The 21,579-nt window shown below is 47.1% G+C and overlaps 1 protein-coding gene across 2 annotated transcripts; it reads left to right on the top strand.

Annotated features, from left to right (window-relative positions):
* Positions 1–9: 9 nt before the first annotated feature.
* On the top strand, positions 10–20,326 carry LOC142075109 (phospholipase A2 inhibitor NAI-like). Of its 2 annotated transcripts, XM_075136128.1 has the most exons (12): positions 10–2,242; positions 6,527–6,774; positions 7,899–7,980; positions 8,888–8,936; positions 10,213–10,297; positions 12,768–12,881; positions 13,536–13,649; positions 14,894–15,017; positions 16,258–16,374; positions 17,570–17,719; positions 17,861–18,001; positions 19,963–20,326. In XM_075136128.1, the coding sequence occupies exons 8-12, from the start codon at positions 14,969–14,971 to the stop codon at positions 20,184–20,186; spliced, it is 681 nt and encodes a 226-aa protein (XP_074992229.1). In that variant the 5' UTR covers positions 10–2,242; positions 6,527–6,774; positions 7,899–7,980; positions 8,888–8,936; positions 10,213–10,297; positions 12,768–12,881; positions 13,536–13,649; positions 14,894–14,968; the 3' UTR covers positions 20,187–20,326. The 2 variants fall into 2 exon arrangements, with proteins under 2 accessions (XP_074992229.1, XP_074992228.1); XM_075136127.1 differs by lacking the exons at positions 10–2,242; positions 6,527–6,774; positions 7,899–7,980; ... (3 more) ...; positions 13,536–13,649; positions 14,894–15,017 and having other exon boundaries at positions 15,696–16,374.
* The last annotated feature ends 1,253 nt before the right edge of the window (positions 20,327–21,579 follow it).

Here is a 21,579-nt window from a genome sequence, read left to right as displayed (position 1 = left end):
TCCCCACACATTAAGCAAACTGAAATGGGTTGGTTTTGCTGAAGATCTCCCTTGAAGCATAGAGGGAAATGTCCCTGCCCTGACAGAGGCTTGCTCTCTCTACTCCGCATTCTTTGAGATCATATCGACTATGTTTATTATTTTTCTTAATAAATTGGCAGTCTTGCTGGGCTCTGTGTTCCTCTGTGCCAGGTGCTGCACGTGCATTTAGTGAAAGATTTGTCAGAGATCCTACAGCCCCAGGTAAGTCAGGGTGCAGGGCAAGAGGGCAGTGACAGCTGCTCCATACTGAGTTCCCGTCTTTGCTTTTAGCTACTCTGGGTGCTGCATGGAGGCACAGAGGGATGCAGGTTACCTTCCCTTACCTTTGGAGCGAAGAATTGTACCACTACGATTCCCCTACTGAACAGAAAATTGGAGATCTTCTCAACTTTCTAGCATGCTGACATCTTCCCATTTTCTCCCCTGTGAGGCACCTGGCTCCTTGTCGGTCATCCCTTTCCTCAGTTGACAGGAACACCCCTCTCCTTTCCAAAAATCATGTCTAAGCTGGGCCTTGGGGTTATTCCCAACCTTACAGCTTATAGTCAAGTCCTGAAAGTCTGAGCATTATCCCACTGCAAAACAGCCTTTCAGATAAGCCCCCAAGAAGAACAACTATGTCCTTTCCACCCCTGCAGCCCTGGGGTTCCCTCTCCCAGCTATCTGTTAGCAAGAAGAGAATAGCTGCTTGTGAATCCCAGGTGGTGACCCTAAGCCAGTCAACCTCTGCAGGAAAGTTAGCCCAGAGCCTTCAGCTCATCTCTGAGCCCCGAGAACAGACCTGCTGCAGTCTGTGCAAGTACAGGAGGAGAAAACTGAGCGGGGGACCTGATTAGATTTTTTCATTTCAATCCCAACTGAATCAATTACTCAACCAACCGTGCTTTCCTTTTTATGCAGTTAAGGGGTATCCTCACTTAAGCGATTTCTGAGCCAGAGTCTTATTTGGAGGGTGTGTTATAATTCTGCTAGCAAGCTGGGGCAGCTCTCCCTGGCAAGCTGGAGGTACTGAAAGGATCTTGGCTTCAATAGATGAAGATAATTGGGGAGATTGGATGAAGGAGAAAGAAGAGAGGGGAGAAAGCTGGTTTCATCCAGTTATGCATACAGAATGTTAAGTAGTCACATAACTTGGTAGTAATGATGCCTTGTTAAAGTTCTGGGCTAGTTGAGTCTTGCATCCATGCTTTAGGCTGAAATGGGGACAAAAGCATCTCTGGCTTTGAGAGACTGTTAAATATTGCGTAAGGGACTCAGCTCCCTTTTCTAGTAGAAGCAGAGGCTAACTCTGGAGGGGTTCGTGTGCCTGGGCGGGGGCTCTCGGTACGGCAGGAGCAGCCCGCTGGTGGTGGAAGGTATCTTTGAAGTGAGGAGACACATGTGCTTCTAGGCTGTGGAAAATACAGGGCTTTGCCAGCAGGCTGCTCTTGGCAAAGTGTGCTCTTGCCAGCTGTAACCTTGGCAGAGAGCACACGTGAGCCGTGCACATGCCTCCCTTCTAGTGACATTAATTAGACGGCCATTTCCTTTGGGGCCAAAGGTGCTTTGGATCAGCAGGCACTGGCCTATTGTCCAGGATTACTGTGTTTTAATCCTAGCTTTGGTTTTATGCAGATTTTCTTCATCCTTCTTCGTGGAAACCAGTTCCTCTATCTGCAGAGGGTTGTGGTTTATTCTTTACAATCTGTAAGAGGAAGAAGCAGTTTCCTTTGGCTGTGACACTATGGGTCCATGGTGGGGAGAAAAAGGAGAAGGAAGAGCCTTTTTCCTCTTGGTATGAATGTCAGCCCAGCAGAGGAAGGGAATTCTGTGTTCTATGCATATTGTGTTATTGGTGACAAGCTTAAGTATTATGTTCTTAGCTTTGAATGTATAGAAAGTCAAACTCCGGGCATCTGGGGCATAGGAAGTTCTAAGAAATTGGAATCACCAGTTCATTGCTGGAATAAGGGTGTCATAAGAGTCTTATGACATATTTGAGTTTCCAAATATTGAGTGACCTCAGTTCAGCCCCACATAATGAGGAACTAATTTCTTAGCTTCCCTTGCAGGAGGGCCACTGAGTTGTTCTGAGCCTGATGGAGGTGTGCCCACATGCCAAAAGATGAACCTGAGACCCTTCAAGATGTCCCAGCAAAAGAGCCAGGGACTGCATGAATGATGGAGATGGGGCTTGTGCTTCTGTAACCCACAGTACCAGGTCTGTATGTTGTTGGGTCATGTCACAACACGGATTTGAACCAAAACAGGTTTGAGTCCTGAATAAATTTAAATTCAATTAGCCAGGATGTATAATACAGACTTTAAGCAGCAGGTATGTTTGCACACATGCCTGACCAAGCACACATTGAAGACGGAGTTAGTGTGTGATTCCCTGCCAATGTCAACCAAGCCAAATGTGGGCTGCTGCCACCTTGTCCTCTCTGTCCCTGCCAACTTGGCCACATGGCCTGACCATATTGCCCTCTTCATTGCTGGGTGAATGTTAGGTGGGTCCACTCCCTGAACTACCTTGCCAGGGGAGCACAAGAGCACTGGCAGAGGCGCAAGGGAGAAGAAGGAGGAGGAAGGAGAAGGAGGAGGACACACAGAGCAGACAATATGGGAGAAGGAAGTGGTGGTCTTGGCTTAACTGCTATGGTGTGATACTATATGGGCTTGGTGCAGTCAGATGACATCTGATCTGAGCTAGAGACAGTGTAGTACAGACCGTGCTGGGTCTGATCCCGAACAGAGCCTGCCAGGTCAGAGGTAATCCTTGGAATACATTTCTGCCATCAGTGTCAACTGCTGCTGCACCAGAGCTTTGCTTCATGTGGCTACAGCTTCTTTTTCTGGTACTAGGAGCCCTCTTGAACCCTTAGATGCATATGGAGAAGGCACTGGCTTTCTGCTTACCCAGCTCCATCCTCAAGAACAACTCACCTCTGCCAGGCTGGTATGGCAGGAAATATCTATTCCTTGGCACAGAAAAAAGGCAGGTCAAGACCTGTATTCCCACAGCTATTTTCTGCCTGGTTCATAAATAGCAGGTCTTGATGGATGCAAACCCATGTGGAACACAAAAGCTACTCCCTTAGCAACAGGTGGTAAAACAAGAGATGTGTTTAGACCGGAGTGGCTGGAGCAACTCTAGCATGATGCTGTGTGTCTTGTCTCACTTGCGCATTGCTTTCAGAGCAGGGGAGTCTTCTTGCTGTCTCTAACCCTGCCACATGGGGTTATCACCGCAATGGGATTGTCATGGGGACTGAGTGATGTAAGTACAGGCAGCAGGTCCTTTGCAGGATCGCTTTTGGCAGGGCACTTACTCTGTCTGTGAGACCATGAGCAAGTCACTCAGCTCTCTGTGTTCAGGTCTCTTCACTAAAGCATTCAGGATCTGGTGTTGCCTCTTTCTATGCATACATACAGTGCTGGCATAACTGGATCCTGTTGCAGTTATATTTCCCTAGGGATTGTATAAGGCAAAGCACTATCATAGTGTCTTGTGAATCTGTGGGTTTAATAACTTTGGATCACCTGATACGGGGAACATTGTAAGGCCTCCAGGGATAATGGAATGCACAGGCTCCTCAGATGGGATTCAGCTTGCAGGCTAAGACTCATGCATTTAGGTACCATTTGAAATGCCCTGCAGTATCTGAAAAATCCTGTCGCTGTCAGAGCTGACACGGGAACTACAGCAAACCCATAACAGCAGCTTAGTATAGCATCTCGAAGGGAGCATGTGGCAGATACCAACGTTTGAGCCCCATCTCAAATACCATCTCCATCACTCTGCTATCCCCAAAACTGAGCACCTCCCTTGATCTTCAGCCACAAAACTGACAGGGTTTGGGAGCTCAGATCTCATTGCCAGTGTGTGCAGAGTCTATGCTTCATCTATTTCTCCATTTGGTCTTGGGATGTCTGATAGGAAGAATGTGTAATTCTTTCTCAAAGCCCCAGCTTCATCTTCACTTTCATCTTTGTTTGCATCCTCTTTTGCCTCTGCACATGGAGCTGCATGTGCGAATTTTTCACCACTGATGTCATACTCTTTTCTAAGGATGCAACTGTATTCAGACTACTCCTTCAAAGTGCAGATGTGCCCGTAATTAACAGATCACAAAGTGGTGGTGCTTCATGCCAACGTTTTCTGCAATTTCTACCCACTTATATTAAACTGAACTCCCATGTCTGAGTCAGGCAGGCAAGTGGGAATGAGAAAAGCAGCATTTCTTAGTGTTCGGTTTAATCGGAGACGAGTCCTCAGAAATTGTTCCCTGGCATGGTGATCTGAGCTGTGCCCCACTGCACAAGCTCAACAACTGGAGCTGCAGTGTTGGGCCACTCAATGGCCCCTCTTTGGTTGGCTGATCTGCACTGATCCTGTTCCCTGATCTGCCTGGCAAGAGGGTCACGATGATAATTTCTAACACTCTGTCCATGGGCACAGCTCCCAAAATACCATCAGCCTGTGAGGCGTGTGTGACTGCCCCATTGAAGTTCATCTTTTCCTCCAATGAACATTTCCTTTTGCAAGAGAAAGGGGATAATACACCGATCCCCTTTGCCCAGCCCAGGTAATTCCTTTCTCTTAACTGTCTGTATCCCCAGGCTGAAGACAGAAGCTGAACCTCCTTCATTACTTTTTTCCTCGTTTGCCTTTACTCTACACAGTTTTAAGGTTCGGTGCATGTCACCAGAAGACAGACCTGGATGGGCTCTGCCTTTCCACTGAGGGGACCTGGAGGGCTTCTCCAAGAGCTACGGAAATCCCAATATATTCTGCTTTTCAGAGTGCTTGCTCAGAGCTCCCCACTGCTTGCTGCAGACTTTCCAGTATATGAGTTGTCATGGACATCAGGTAAAAGTCCCAAGGGAGAAATGTGTTTTCCCTTCATGAAGAAACGTAGAGCTGGTGTACGCTGGAGTGGCATTGGACAGGACAGCTGAGAAGGTAGTGTTTTGGAGGCTATTTTAACAAAGAATTGTTTCACTTCACAATAGGTCAAAACTTAAAAAAGGAGAAAGTGTTAAAACACTCCAAAGGAGTGAAACGGAATCTCTCTCTAGATCCAAAAGACATTACTTCCTAGTTTCATCAGTTTGGTTAATGAAGAGAAAGAATAGAAAGAGCAGTCTTTCCCCTAGTTGCATTTTTGGCTTGCCCAAGAGACGTCGGACATCTGCGCATTGTCAGCAGGTCTTCCCTGGTATCGTGACTTCGAGAAGTCATAGAGAGGAGGAATATTGCTCCCATGGTCTCACCAAGGTCCTTCCTGGCAATACCTCCCCTCCTGTAGCCCCAAAATCTGCCCTAGAGCCTTTCCCAGGAGGCAGCACCAGGATGCCACAGTTTTTGTTTTGTGTCAGCCTCACACTGTGGTTTTCCATGTAACCAGTGAATGTAATTTTGGCCTTCCTCAAACTGAAATAAAATGTGATGGTCGTATTTGATGACTTTATATAGGTATTTTAAAGAACTGATTAAGACAATGCAGAGATCTCGATCCCAGTTGTATTCCTCAATCTTTCACTCTATGTTTATGCAAAAGTTCAAATCTGAAGATGGCAAAAACTTTCTTAAAAAAAATTATGTTAGGGAGGACTTTTTGCTCTTATGTGGAACTGCCCTAGTCTTTTAATGATCTTATAATCCCTGTTTTACATATCTGCCTTTCTTCTCTCACATTTGTTTTTATTTTCATTCTGTAGCCACCTAATTATCATTTCCATACATTTCATATCACTAGCACTGGAATTTCCCATGTCTTATCTGTATGGCATTATTTTTTATTTACTCATTATACTGCATGATTAAGTTGTTAAGTAAAATTCTTTTAATCTGTTTCCATAAAACCTAATGTCTCTGGGGCAGGCTCATTAAAATCTTGTGGTTTCCCAGATGATTCCTTGAGGCCTAAAAGACACACAAACCCATCCATTTACCAGTATATCACCCCTATCAGGTATATTTATAATATATCCCAGGTTTGAAGATGCAGGGAAGACCAATTAAAGACCGTATTTGGGGGGATTTTGTTTGCATCTATGTCACTGATATGTTAAGAAACTTTTTATTGGGACATATTCTTGTAGTAAAACTTTGATTTCATATAAACAAACAGTTTGCAAAGGACCCCAAGCCATCTTGTAACCTAGTCTCCTGACTTGCTGAAATCAGCTGCTTTTTGGTTGGTGTAACAGAGTGAGTGCCTGTGTGTGAAAATGTATTTATTATCATATATTATCCTGGAAAGAGCTCCTTGCCAGAATGGTTTTTATCCCCACAACCAGGGTGTTTGTTAAGGAGTGAGAAACTCCGGTTCATGTCCTTTTGGGCTGAGTAGGTAGGAGCATGGCATCCATGGAGGAGTTTGATTGTCCCTTGCAAAGTCGCTCATCTTTTTCTGCTCATTGCTTCTACCTGGTTCTTTTCAATCTGCCCAGTTGAGGGCAAACAATGACAAAGTAATTTGTCTTGTTTCATACACAGCTCTGGACACTGGCCACCAGCAGCTGTCACTGGTTTCTGACCCCCGGATCACCGGTGTAACCAGATGGGAGGCTGCTGTGTGAGCATCTCCACGTGGTGCAGGGCAGCACCCTTTGCTCTGGATCCTGGAGGTCAGCACGGCACCCCCACACCCAACCTGCTTGCAGGACCTGAGCTGACATCTCCACAGTGCTGTGCCACAAGTTGTACCAGCTCGTGCTGAGCTACTGCAGGTGTCTTCACACCGGGTACTGTGAAGGTTTGCTTGGACCTCTCCCCCTGCCATTCATTGTTTGCTGTTTCTGGGTATTTATCTGATGTTTGCTGTAATATTTGAACATCCCACAGTATTACAGCTTGTCAAACAGTTGTTTTGCCTGGGGGCCCACCCTACCTTGGGCAATGGATGCATTTCCTCATGAATGTGTAAGAAAATGCAAGAACAAAGAAGATGTTTTCTTCAGCTCTTAAAAACAACCAGGCAAACACAACAACAGATTTTGCTTTCTGAAAGTGACTGTTGACTAGAAAATCTGCCCAAACCAATGCAGGTTTTGAACAAACATGCTCTTCTTAGGGCTGTGTGACACACTCATCTGGGAATACCTTTATTTTATGATGCTTATCACACAATGAATAGTGTTGGAATGGAAAGTGATGGGAAAGATGAGCATCATTTGGAAAGCTGGGAGCATGTCTCTTGGTGCTGCAGGGCATGGCTTTCCAGGCTCTTCCTTATGCAATGTGTCTTGCTTCACAATAAGGGACTGGAAAGAGGAGGCAGAAGCTGGTACTGATAAGCACACAACACCTGGGCTTATTAGAAATGACGTGTGCTTTGCACACAGAGGAAAAATCCTGCAACAGAAGAGAATGGCATTGACGGAGTGAGGTCACACGTCTCAGAGATGGGATGCCAAAAATTGTAATGAGGGTTCAGTCAGTTCCAGATCACTTCAATTTAAGAAAAGGTGGTAAATGAGGTTGTCTGGATCTTCAGGCTTCAAAGACCTCTGGTATAAACAGAGCTGCTGCATCTGTGTGATGGTTCAAAGAAATACCTGCATGCAAATACTTCCCATCATGGGGAGAGTTTGTAGCCACAGCCTAGCCTTTTGTCTTGGGCCTATTGGTAACATTTATTTTTCATTTTTCTGATTTGGCTGCATCTGCCCATTTCCAAGGCAGGTCTTACTCAGCCTTGACTACTACTTTTCATGATAAGATCTTGTTTCCTGCCAGTGGGACTTGGTTAGTAATTGAGTGAATGGGAAGAGAGGGTGGGAAAGTTATAAAGTCATATTTTTAAAAATAAATGTAATCAAGGGCAAAAATGAATCCCTTTACCCATTACACATCTCCTGTTTCCAAGTATCTTGTAGTCTGTTTTAAGGAGGCTTCCTGTGCCAGAGGTACCCAGATGGGAGCTGTGAATAGCCGCAGGGAAGGAGTGGGTGAGTAAAGGACTGAATGAATCTTTGTCTTCCAAAATCCCCCAGATCAGCCTAGCACCTGCAATCCATGGATGCCTCATCTCCAGGTTGGCTTTGGCTGGCTCCTTTTTTTTTTTCCCACAAAATTAGGCTTTTAAGGGAAGCTTATAAACTCCTGTTCTCTTCATTGCTTCCTTCACAAATGCCAGTGTGATTCAAAAGGCAGCCACTTGTGCTTCCCAGGACTTGGGACCTTCGTCACCAACCCCAAGCTTCAGCTGTATGGAAGAAGGGGCTCTTTTTATAGAAAGCAGCAAACCAGAAGGCCATTTAGAAGAGACAGAGATTTTCAGGGCTGTTCAGTCAGGTTACCAGAGACCTGAGGTCAGGCCAGTTCTCCAAGGGACAAGAGCGGACACAAATTACTTGAGTGCCCACTTAGAAGTGATCCCTGAAACGCTGAATTTCTGTTCCATTTCCAAGGGTCCTAACCACTGCCATTAACAATAAGTAAAAAGCGTGAATATTAATATTGTATTAGAAGACTGGCCCTCTTCTTATACATTCGTTGTCTATTGACACCAGCCCATGGCAGCATTGGCTTTATCTCAAGGGACCAGTTAAAACTGGTAAGCTAGTCTGCCTCAGCTGCCAGCCTGGAACTCTCTTAGCAAACAAACTCTGCTGCTGGCAGGTGTTAACTCAGTCAGTCACATGTTGGAGCAAATCACTGAAGAGGAGGTTGAAATATGAATGTCTAATAAGGACTGTGAATATCTAATAAGGACTTACATTTTACATCATCTACCAGTGGATTAAGTAGTTGCTGTTGCCTTGATTGCTTGAAGATGACATTGCTGATCATTAATGCCAGAAAAGAAAGCTCGTTCAACGTGTTAACACGCATGCAAATCCATCTTCATTCCAGGACGCCTGAAAAGCAGCTGGATTCTCTGGCAAGTATTTCAATTGAAAAGGTATATGCTGGCCAGGGTGCCAAAAATTCATCAGTGTTAATGTCATTGTTGCCATAAATCATGTGGGATCAAAGGTAAAATAAAATGTCCCTTTAAATGTCTTGATCTCTTGAAAAATGAAGTTACATAATTTGATAATAGTCAGTAATTTGATTGTATTTTCACTATGGTGGTGTTGTACATGTGTGATAACATGTAAAATACCATCCTTTTTAGCCACAGCAGAAAACATTTAAGCCCCAGTTTTATGTTATTACATTCATATTATTTCCAGCCTTCAACTTCTCTTCCCTGCTTCCCAAATCCTTTGCCGACAGGAGCTCTCCCCTTAAGGGACTGACCTGGCTGGAAATGAACCCCTTAAGGGTGTTTTCAGGCAGGGCAGGTCCAGCACTGGCTGGAGGTAGGAGGGAGCCCATGGCTGGGGACAGGAGCAAGGACAGGGCTCGGCGTAGCCACCTTGGAGCCAGCGGTAGCACCACGCTGTTGAAAACCCCCTTTACCTCGGGGGAGCCCATTGCTATCGCAGCCCCCTGCGAGTCTCTGCCTGAGCTCTATTTTGGAGTGTGGTTCCCCCTTGCCCCATTGCTGGTGCCCCATTAGTAACAGCAACATCACTTCCAAAGTAAACACGCAGCTCCGCACAGAGGAGTCCTCATGGGAAATTAATACGTGACAATTAGCACCCTGTTGCAGGCACGCTGCTCTTCCAGGCGCGCACTAACCTCCTCGCCAACAAACTCTCGGGACTATGAGCTCCCATGTAGGCAGCAGGGATGGCTTTGCTCCTTTGAGCCATCTGGGTGCCACCAGCCCTCTCTCCCCAGCTCCTGTTTCAAGCACTGAGCCCAAATCAGCAATAGGTGGGGAGAGACAATAACTCCCCTCCTCTCTAGCCTGGGGTTAGGTGGTGAAGCGCTGCGGGGGGAACACAGCTGAGGGGGTGCCTTGTGGGTTCTTGGGAAGATCCTAATCAGGAGTTGCAATTAGACTTATACTGACCTCCCACCACCTGGCTGGTTTATTAATTTGTGCAATCACAGCTGGGACAAATGGTCGTCAAAAGCTTCTTCAGCCTGTAGCCAGCAAGCAAGCAGTGAGACTCCTCCTGCTCTCACCCTTTGGGACAGGTGCACTAATCCATGCGTGGCGTGGTTGGGGTTGCTGTCTTATGTTTCCTTGCCTGGTTAACCAGATTGGCAGGTTTTGCCAATCTCTGTTCTGGAGAACAAGGAATCAGCTCAGAAAATGAGTGGGTTTGATTCTTCTTTCGCAGGTTTTTTATGGGCTGTGGATGACTTCACTGTTGGAATGTCCCAACATGTTGTGGCTCTCTCCTCTTGCACCATGGGTAAAGGGAGGTAAGGGAGATATTTGCTCTATTTCTCCCACAGATTCTCCTGGGATTTTGAGACGCTGTCAGACTTGTTCTTTCTTACTGGTGGTGTTAGAGTTGTTGGGGGTATACAGGGTCCTGCGGCCACAGGCAGCCCCATGTTGGCGTAGCCCAAATGGTAGCCTAGGGAGGCTTAAGAATCAGGACTGTCCTCTAACAGAAGAAGAAAAAGAGGCACCTTGTGGTTAAAAATGGCTATTATGGGCATGATGGCCCCTGTAGGCTCGTTCTGGAGCTGTGTCCTGGTAATGTGGGGACAGTGGGGGACAATACTGTTGTGGCTGCTACCAGCCTGGGTGACCCTCGGGACCCAGCTGAGCACCCAGGCCATGCAAGGACCCTGTGTACAGGGCTTCAACCTGACATGGTGACGTGCATCTGACTATTTCATCCATGACCTGGAGCATGCATGTGACCATATTCTTCCTCAGGTCTCTGCTTTCATTTGAGCCTCACCTACTCCTGCTCTCTGCTCAGCTACAAGCAGTGGCAGCAGCTGCAATGAGGGCTGCTCTGGTCCTCTCCAGCCACCCCAACCCCATCGAGCTGCTGCTGCAGCTGGTGGGTGGTTGACCCTTACCCAAGAGATGCTCCTGCCTAGAGCTGGCTGCAGGATGCAGTACCCATGCTCTGCTGGGGGTAGAGTCCTGGGGAAAAAAAAAACACAACAAAAAAAACAGTGGATGTAAGCAGAGCCCTGAGGAAGAACAGAGCAAATATGTATGATACTCCTGTCTCCATACTACTCTGCCATCCTCAGCTACTTCAGTGTTGGGGCTTCCTGAGTCAGATGTGGTTTCACAGAATTAGTGACCTTCAGTGAACCTCAAATAAATATGGCCAGTTCCTCAAAGGGGGCTTGCAGACCAGGATATCTGCAAATGAGGCATTTAGTGAGACACATCAATTGGATTTAGATTGCCAACGTGAGCTGTGCCGCCGAGCTGAACAGTTGCATCGCAAAGGCCTCTGCCTGGGTTCTTGTTTTTGTCTACCGTTGCAGAAAGTGCTTTGCTGGCTTCCCAGCTGCTGGGAGGGGAGCCTTCGTCACCGTGCTGACATCCCTCGGAGCCACTGTAACTGCGAGGGATGAGGGCTGGCAGCCACAGTGTGCTTGCCTGGTCCCAGGGCTGTGTCAGCTTCGCCCTTGACCCAGGCACACGCTGTCCTTCTGGCTCGTTCTCAAGTGTTTAATCACAGGAACAGGGTGCTCACCCTGGCCCCAGCTGATCTCACCATCAGAGGGTTTATCCTTAGCTCTGATCTCACTTCTTTCTTAAAGCCATCATTGTCACTCTCCCTTGAGCACCTCTTTCTATTTCAACCCCAGTTAGGTCTGTATAAGGCTTTTCCCCAGCATTTCCTACACAATCTGTGCACCCCCAGCCCTTTCTATATTTTCCTTTTTTTGTCACACCTTTGCCACTTTTCTTACTTTTTTTCAGAGCTTTCTGACCTGGGTTCTTCAGCTGTGATGTAAACCTGATTCATTAGCTTTATGCTTTGATGACATATCTGTATGTTTGGGCTCTTAGGATGAGAGGAAGCAGCCTCAAGTTGGGCCAGGGGAGGTTTAGATTGGATATTAGGAAAATTTTCTTCACTGAAAGGGTTGTCAAGCATTGGAACAGGCTGCCCAGGAAAGTGATTAAGTCACCATCGCTGAAGGTATTTAAAAGACCTGTAGATGTGGCGCTTAGGGACATGGTTTAGTGGTGGACTTGGCAGTGTTAGGTTAATGGTTGGACTTGGTGATCTTAAGGGTCTTTTCCAACCTAGATGATTCTATGAAACCCACCGGCATTTTCTGCCACAAACCTGCATGACAAATTCACTTATGATTTTTGTCCATGCTTTAGCCTAGGCAGGTGCCTTTCTTCTGCTGAACATCTTTCTTTTGAACATATCCCCTTCTTCTCACCTTCCTGCCAATGCTATTTTCAGGTTTGGATTTATAAGTTTTCTCACTTCACAAATTTCTCTGACCTCCCCAGCCTCTCCCTCACCTCCCTGAAGAGCGTGACTATCATATTATCACCATCCTCTGCTTCTGGAAACGTGGACATGCCGCAGAAGACAGGCGCTTCATGCACACCATGAAACTAAAGTATAGGAACAAATTTAGAAAGGATCCTGAGAGAGAGCATCTAATCCACCTCTCAGCCCTGGAGCAGGATCCTATCAACTTAAATAATTCCCTAATAAGTATTTGTCTAGCCTGTTTTCCTAAGCCACCCGGGATGGAGGATCCACACCTTCCTAGGCAATCAGCTTCACTAATGTCACTGTTAGAAAATTCCCCCAATGCCTCATGTAAGCTTCCTGTGATAGTTTTCCCTATCCAGTCTTTGTTTTTGCAGATATATATGATATGACTGGGTGTCCCCTGAGCACCTTTATTGTTTCCACCTTCTCTCAAAAGTCTTATTTTCCAGGTCTTTTATTGCTGCAGATTGTGGCTCCTCCTTGCTACGCTTGGTTTCATCTCTAAAAATGCACATGAAAAGGCTGCAGCTTCACACCCTCCCTCCACGAGAGGTGGGAAACAGGTGAGTTCAATGTAATTCAGTGGGGCTAGTGCAGTCATGTCATTCAGGGAAACTCCCCCAGGCACTTCAGTAATCATCTTAAATGAAAGGGCACGAAATTAAAATCACCAGAGACAGCCACATCCACCCATCTCCTTATCTGTATCTGCAGACCCAGATGCAGTTAAATGGCAGGATCACCCTGATCTGAGTACCCCAGCCTGCCTGGGGACAGGGTTTTATTCAGTCTAAGGTTTAAGACCAATGAGGAATGAATTTTAATCCTGGACTGGCTGCAGTCAGAAATTTGACTTCATTATAATGTATCTACTGTGGCATGAGACCATTTCTGAGCTGAAAAAGAAATTCAAGGTGATTATACCATTCTGCCTTGTATTCCTGTGGTACCAGCTTTATGGATGTTGGGGGACCTAGGCTTTTATCCAGTGTGATTGCACTAATTTCCGTTCTCATAATGCTGTGGGCTTAGCTAAGAAGAGGTCCCACTGGACTACTCAATGTATTTGGAAATGTCACAAGACCACTTTTCCTCTGAAGAGGTTAGTCCCAAATGGGGAAAGCAGAAGTAAGGTGGGAGAGAGAAACAGGAAATCAAAGCAAAAGAGTGACTGGAAACATCAGCAAGATCTATGATTTTTCTCAATGGATTTGCAGGAAGTCTTTGGTAGAGCCAGGAACAGCACTTAGCTCATTTGCGCATCAGTAGGAAACCTCAGCAATGAAACCCTCTCTGCTCTTCACCAAACACCTAGCCCTGCCAGGTTCAAGGTGAGACTCCTTCCCCAACAGACCAGATTTCCCTGCTACATGATACATCCTTCCAGGCAGCCCTTGTCCTGGGCAGCAGGATGGACTGGGTGAGCTTCGGAAGGTCCTTGCACCTTGTATTTGTGATTCATTACCCCTCCGTAATTGTGGTCTGCATGCCCCTGCTGTGGAGGACTTGTTTGGGTTGCCCTTGTGTCTGGAGGCCAGATGAGCCCAGCAACTCTGCTGTGCTACACAGCAAAAAGTCTACCTGGAGCAATATCTCACCCAAAGAGCTGACACTACAGTTGAGAGAGGGCACAGGGGCATTTTGGTTCTTCATTGCTGTCAATGCAGAAAGTCCTGGAGGACCATAAACGAACTGGCTGTGTCCGATCTGGTGCAGGACAGGAGTACAGAGGATATCTTCAGGGTAGGGAATGGTTTCAGTGAGGAAGCACATCTTGATAAAACCTGCACGAGGCAGGGAACCTTTGGGCCGATGGCAAGTTTGTCACTGCTGCTTGGCATTAGCTCATCATGAGACCTCAGTGCATGGAAAACCTGTAATAACATTACCTAAGCTATGACCAGGATGTCTCACAGCCACATCGATGCTTTCTCCCTGCTGGCTGGTTTGATTTAAAACCCAGAGGTACAATAGAAGACTTTCTTATCAACTTCCAAGTGTTTTATATCAAAACCCGCACCCTGGAGGACCCGCTTTGCAGCTCTGACATATTCAACCCCAGGAACCCTCGACTGAGCCTGCTCCAAGGTGTGCATTGGCAGTTATTTTGCAAAGAGAAGCTGCACGCCAGCTTGCAGAGGAAGCTCCCTGCTTTACTGCTGTACTCGGGGTATGAGAGCTCCTGGCTGTCTGATGGGAAGGGAGATGGGAAACCAGCCAGCAAAAACTCAGCCACGAGGAAAATTCCCGGCTGGCCCTTGCTACACTTTGCTTCTCTGGGCCTAACGGTGAGAGCACAACAGGGCTGTTCAAATGGTTTCTTCTCCGTCATTCATATGTATGGGAGAGGCTGAATGTTGTTCAAACAAAGTCTGCACCGGAGACATACCTGATAGACCCGAGGCAAGCCAGTCTTTCCCCATAGGCTGCATACTCTACACTGGGGAAAGACAAACAGCATTCCTCATGCGGAGGAAAAGGCAGAACTTGTGCTTTAAAAAACAAACACTGGTGCTATATTCTTCAGAGCACTTCCCCAGCCGCCACTTCCCCAAAACACCCTGTTTCCCTCCAGTTTATAAAGCCCTAGTGGCACACAGCGCTGTGTTAAGCAAGACTTGGCAGATCCCTGGGCTTACATCCCATCAGCATGAAAGCGTCCCTTGGCCTCAGCTTCTTCCTGGCTTTCCTGGACCCAGGTGAGTTTTCCGCTGTGGGGCTGGCGAGACGTGGAAATGGTCTGGGAATGGGTCCTCCACGTGTAGGGCTGTTCCTGCCATCTGAGCCATAGGAACCCCTCATCCGGGGGGATTTGCACTGTGGAGGAGTGACCAGTCTCAGGGGATCTGAGCCAACGTGCAGATGAAGGTGTAGGCATTTACAATGTGAACCGGCTGTCTCAGCTCCCGCGGTGGTCACTGGTGATCTAGCTGGGACAGTCACGGGAGTGATTCAGGTTACTCTGAGGCAGATGGACCTTTGGTCGGCTGAATTGATCTCCAGCCACCATTTACCACAAACTTAGGGGCTCCTTTATTTTGTTCATGCCGAGGGTTGTGTGACATTTTAGACATTATATGTCATCTCAGCTGTCCTTCAGTTCTGGTCCAGAAGAGCACTGGTGTCTGGGAGGTCTTGTGTCATACCTGCCACCTCATGTAGATGTCACAGCCACCGCAAGGTGCCTTAGATGGCACCTGAGAACTGACACGTGCCCTGGACCTCTTAATCTACACGCTGGACCCTTGGGTCCCGATGAGTGTGTGTCAGGGAAGACATGCTGTTTGTCCTCTGTTGATAAACACTTTATTCCTTTCTTGTGTTTCCTGCTGACTGCCTGATATTCTGGTCTGCTTAAGACGTTCCAGCAGGCAGTTGGTAAAGTGTTTTCCCCTGATGCCTACAAAGAGATACGCCATTCCCCTCTTTGTACATAGCATAGTCAATACCCGCTGGCAGCCCCTTGACCCCCAGACCTTTGGGTGCCCCTGCTCACTGCAAAGAGAGGATTTGGGGCCTGGGAATCCAGGGACATCTGAATGCCTGCTGGGACAGAGGGGTTTGTGGGGATGCTTTCCTTAGCAACCCCAGGAAAACCAAGCAAACATCATTGTATAGGACACAAGGGAAGCTGGCTGGGTATTGGTGGTTAAAATGTAAAATGCTATCCCAAAATGGCTTCCCTTCACTTGCCCAAATTCAAGTTCATACTAGAATAAATAATAACAGAAATAATAAAAAAGAACCCAAATTCAAGTTCATACTAGAATAAATAATAACAGAAATAATAAAAAAGAACAAACTGAGCAATGAAACAGGGAAAATAAGGGAAGAGGATGTGAAAAGTGCTGATCAAACACTGAAGCAAAACATCAATGAAGGGGGAAGTGAGATCCCTCATGACCGCTACCCAGGAAGGTGTCCTCCTTCTTTCCCCAGGGACCTCCCTTCAGTGTGAGGTTTGTCACAGCATAGGAAAAAGCTGCTCTGGCCCCATGAAAACCTGTAGTGGTGGTGAAGATACCTGCGGCATCATTCTGCACGAGGTCATGATAGGTAGGTAAGATGTCCACTATAGCTGTGCGCCAGTGCGGCTTTTGGAGTGGGGATGGGCGATGGGTCTTTCTCCCTACCTCTGTCACTGGCCTTATGGTGAGTCCTCGGGTAAGCTGTTCATTTTCCTTTTCACTGACAGAGGATGCAGAGATCAGGATGGTCTGGGATGGGAAAAGCTCTTTATTCCTCTATATCTTGAGCAGCAGTTTCCTACTGGGAGGGCTTGGTTCTTAGTTGTGGAGGGGAGGACCTAGGCAGCATACTGGGAGAAGACATTGGCTTTTAATTCTGGTTAAGGTGAGGAGTTGGGTCGAGAGGCTGGACCGTGAGGGACACAAGGCTGCTGGCATCTAGCACTGAGGGTGCACTGGCCATGGGTGGAGGGAGAAACTGGCCTGCATCTGACTCCATTCCTCAAGCAGGGAAGGGGACACCAGGCAGCCTGGTGGCACCACCAAGGCTGGGCTATCACCATGTCCCCATGGTTGATAAGCCGATGATGGGTGCTGAGCCCTGACACAACTGCACGCTCGGTTGCATAAGGGGCACATCCCTGGTCATTGTCCAGCTTCAGTAAAGTGACTGTTGGCTTTTAGACTGGAGTTTATCTCATATCCTACCACCTTCGGTGCTGGCAGCTCCAGTGCCTGTCTTCCCCCTGCTTGTGCAAAGTGACCTTTCCTCCTCACAGCACTGGTGGGGCCCCACTAGACTGCAATGTAACTGGTCTGCACCCCATTACACCTTGTGGGTTTGGTTCATGGCAAAGACTAGTCTTGCCTGTGTCAGGATGCTTGTGACTGCGATGGACTGTGGGCTCTGCGGACTGCGCACGAAGCAGCATGGGCTGTGGGTCAGAGGCGCGTGGGTCACGCCATAAGTTCTGTGGCTGAGGCTTTCTGGCTAAGGTGAACTTCTGCCACAAGGCCAGCTGGCTGTGAGGAGTCGTGCTCTCCTCCTGCCTTTAAGCATGACGTGGAGAAGGAGAAATTCCTCACTAGTGCCTCAGATGTGATGGCACCCTCGTTCCTCTGAGGGGATCACCAGGATCACCGGTGCTGCTTTTGGGGTGGTCCCCAGACCCTTCTCAGGCCTCAGGACGGCTGCTTAGCAGTTACTGCTGTAGGAACTAATAGGAGGGGAAGGGAGTTACCTTGTGGTTAACGACTTGGTGCTGCCTTCCACTTCATTACAGGGGGGATGGCAATCCCTTCGTCCATCAAGTCCTGCCTGCCATCCAGCATTTGCCAGCTTGGCCCTATCACCATGAACTATGGGAAGGTAAAAGCAAGGAGCCACTTGGCTTGCTGCACAGGCAACGACTGTCGAACAATCTCTGTCTCGCGTAAGCTCCCTTTTTCCTTATACCCCGTCTCCTCTCTGTCTGCCCCGACCCGAGGTGAGGCTTTCCAGGCTAAGCCATCACCGGGCTCGTTCCTCTCCTTCCCTCGTTAAAACCAATTACGGCCCATCTCCTTCCTTCCAGTGCCACCAGAGGACAACGTGCCCAATGGATACCAGTGTCCTGCCTGCTATAGCGTGGACTCCTTTCAGTGCGGTAACGAAATCGTAAACTGCAGTGGATCCGAAACCCAGTGCGTTGACCTTGCTGGGTTAATGAATTCTGGTAACTGCCTTTTGTTTGGGGCTGTCTTTCATCTTTTTGGTTAAGTGGGTGAAACCAGTCTAAGATGAAGCATCACAGAGAAATTAAAATGGGCAAAAAATGTGAAGGAAAAAAAAAGAGGAAGAGACACGGAACTGAAAAGGAACATGCTGATAAAAAGGCAGGGGTGTTTTTTTCTTCCTCCTTCCCCATCATGCGTGGATAACTGTTGGGATTTGTCATAGCCTGGCATGACTGAGGTCAAGAGCAGAACTGGATTCCTGAAGCAATCTGATACCTGGGCATGTAATAAATCTGATCAAGACCCTGAACCTGCTGGCCCTAGCTAGGATGCATGAGGATGAATCTGGATCTAAGCCAGTTGCCTACTTAGTGGAGGTTCAGGTGAAACTAATACAGAGCCATTGGCTTTCTCATGAGATGACACTGGCCACTGGGGACAAGACACTGTTTGTTGTAGTGGTGCCTCTGCTCCTAGAGAGCCAGGGACAGGTCCCTCCCCATGAACGTTGCAGCTGAGTCTTTGGGGTACCCAAAGATCTTCCCTGTGAGGGAACTCCAGCCTTTGAACGGCTGGGGTCACCAGCAGCACATAACGCTTTCCTTCAGAAATCTTTTTCCCACCTCAGGAGCTATAATTAGAGAGAGGAAAGTAGACAGCAAGCTCCCTGGTCACTGCCCTTTCCTCTGTTGCTGCAGGTAAAAGACTTCCATGTTTCATGGCAATCCCACCTGTGCTCCAGCAGGCAGGAAACATAATGTGGAAATTAAGGGCAGCAGCACCTGCTGTAGAAGCAGACTGGAAAAAAATTGTCTTGTGTATGATTATGGATGAAGTTTCTCTGAGTTGATAATGTTGCCAGGTGATGATATGACGCCTGAAGGTCTTGCTATACACTTTATAGATGTGTTGTCCAAACCCTGAATTAGAAGGTGTTTCACAGAGACAACGTGAAGGAAAACAAGTATTTTTTTAGTCACAGCAATGGAAATAGAGTGGTGCAATTAATTCAGTGTACCACTGAAATAAAAAATGCTCCTAACTTGTCTTGATTTGATTGATCGGCCACTGTAAATAGAGGAGACCTGTGCAATGTGATGAGCTGTGCAGAGGAAACAGCAGTGCAGGGGAGCAAAGGAAGGTGAGGAACTAATGAAGCGCCCTTATAAGTTATTTGTATTTTAGATAAGAACGTCCAGCAGAATATTCCAGACCTCCATAGCCTGTGCAGCAGAAAAACATGAGTATTGTGAGCAAAAGCAAGCAATGGGAGCAAGAATATCTGCATGGGGAGCTAGGCACCCAGCATCTTCTAGGTCTTCTTCTCAGGTAGTTGCTCCAGTGCTGGTAAAGCACAAGTTCAGGTTTCAGGCTCTCCCTCAGTGGGCATGTGAGTAGGGTTTCTCTGTTGATTTGGCTAAATCCTGTAAGGCCTTAGAGAATGGACTTATCTGAATAAATGGCTCAGCCTGTAATGTCTTTGAGACTTCTCACCCCCATGTCAAATTTGGCTGAGAGGTAGTCATCTAGTTCAAACGTGATGAGAGGGTCAGAGAGAGAAGGAGACAGTGAACACTTGGAGTACTATCACACAGCCCTGGTTTCTTTGGGAAGCTAGGCAAGGTTTGAATCTTTAAATGACAGAAAGAAAACTATTTAAAATTTTTTCAATTTTTATATTTAAAATGTTTAGTTTTTAAAAAAATCATCTTTATTTAGCAGAAAGAAAGAAAAGACAAACCCTAAACCCTTTTTATTTCAAGTCAACCAAGGTGACCTTGCTGCTTCTTCAATTTCATTCAGGGGGTGGGAACAGACTGGAATGGGTTGGTGGGTTTGGAGCCAACTAGATGTAAGGAACGGGCAGTTCTTGTGGTGGAAATGGGGACCTCATTGGCCAGGGAGGGAATAGCTATGGAGATTGATTCCCCTGATGCATGGCATGTACTTCTCTGTGTAGGTGGACTGTCTCTGAAAGCCGCCATGAAGGGTTGCACCACCATTTCTGAATGCAGTATTGTAGGAGATGGAAAAAACAATCTGGGGATGATGGACATAAAGTTAAGGCGGTTCCAGTGCAAACCAGCTTCTATCTTGGCCAGACTGAGTTCTGGTTTTGCCCCTCCAGACACCCTCTTCCTCCCTGTCCTGTCAGGATTCATCTTGGAGAAGGCACTCCTCTGACTCTCTCTCGTATGGGGTTAAGCAAAGCTCACGACAAACGCCAGCAGTGGTGCTCACCGAGTCCTGTTTGCTGTGGCTTCTCTTGTGTGGGGAGTTTGTTTTCAGATTAGCTCTCCTTTTATAATTTCACAGAATAAAGACAGTACTTACACTTCTTCTGTTTCCTCATTGATTTAATCTTATTTAAAGCTTCATAGGTTCAATTGTGGTTGGTTTCATGTTACATTCTCTGAGTGCTTTGTCTATACTGGGACCAGGGGAGACTGCACAAAGTGCCATACACTGCACAGGCAACAGGAGCTCTCAAGACAGCCTTAGAGTCTACAACCACTATCTCAGGATAAGTGATAAGTTTCAAAGGCACTTTTTCAGGCTCTCAAAAGGACTGGAGGTGAGTTCCTGAGAGGTTCACTCTGGTTAGAGAGGGAGCTTGCCCCTTTTGCCCTCCCTTGTATCCTATTTGTCCATGGTCGCAGGAGTCCCTCAGCTCAGAGGGCTGCTTGTGGCCTCTGGGCAGCCCTGAAGTAGTCTCCATTACAGAGAAGAGTCAGTGACCCTTTGCTACAAGCAAACTGCTCCTGGCAAGAGCCTTTCTCCTTGTGGTTGTTCTTCTTGCCTTACCAGACACTCTCCCTTTCTATCTTAGGTTTCATGATTATCTGGAATAAATGTTTACCTCAGGAAAGTTTAATTTCATAGAACAGGCAGTTTTCTACGGTGACAGACTGCTGGGAGTCCAAGTAATGGGAAGCTTTAGCCTAATGCCTATTTCCCTTCTGTTGGCAAAAGGGAACAGAAGGCCTCTGCGTTCTTCCTCTCTTCTACATTCACCACCACCTGTCTGTTCTGCTCCAGCTACAGCCTGCCCTAATGGGTCTCCTCAGGCTGATCCCACACAAAGGCACTGAAGAAAAACAACACATCGGGCAGCATCGCCATACCTGGGAGGTAGTATGGGATGTGGGCAAAAGGAAAGCAGTGGGAGCTCTGGGAGATGCTGGGATGTAGAGCGTAGGAGGGGTGTTAGCAAACTTCAGTGTTTCACTATGCATCTGTTCCCAGGTGAGTGGCCCATTTTTGGAGCAGACTACAGGATTATCAAGCGAAGTGCATGATTGTGTCTATCCTTAATAGTCCTGGCTCACAGTGCAAGTGTGCAGTGTTTTGGACATGGAGTTACAGTGATCAAGCAATGCAATTTTATCTCCTAGTTCAATGCTGTGGCAGAAAGCACTATGGAAAGCCTTGGCTGCTGAAACCAGACCATAATATGTGGCAGTAGTGAGATGACTACGCCTACGTATGTACGCATGAATATATATGTGATCAGCTTTTAACTTGCAGCATGGGGACTGAATGTTCTTGTAATTTCTGTCTCCCCCAGACTTTCTTT

Source organism: Calonectris borealis, chromosome W, assembly GCF_964195595.1.
Source record: "Calonectris borealis chromosome W, bCalBor7.hap1.2, whole genome shotgun sequence".
Taxonomy (NCBI): domain Eukaryota; kingdom Metazoa; phylum Chordata; class Aves; order Procellariiformes; family Procellariidae; genus Calonectris; species Calonectris borealis.
Note: the sequence above shows the minus strand (reverse complement) of the source record. Positions and strands in the feature narration are given on the sequence as shown.

Coding starts and splice junctions, on each gene's coding strand:
- LOC142075109 (XM_075136127.1), top strand. CDS start 16,194: ATGAAGGGGGAAGTGAGATCCCTCATGACCGCTACCCAGGAAGGTGTC. Junction 16,375..17,569: donor TCTGCACGAGGTCATGATAG/GTAGGTAAGATG, acceptor ACTTCATTACAG/GGGGGATGGCAATCCCTTCG. Junction 17,720..17,860: donor TCGAACAATCTCTGTCTCGC/GTAAGCTCCCTT, acceptor CCTTCCTTCCAG/TGCCACCAGAGGACAACGTG.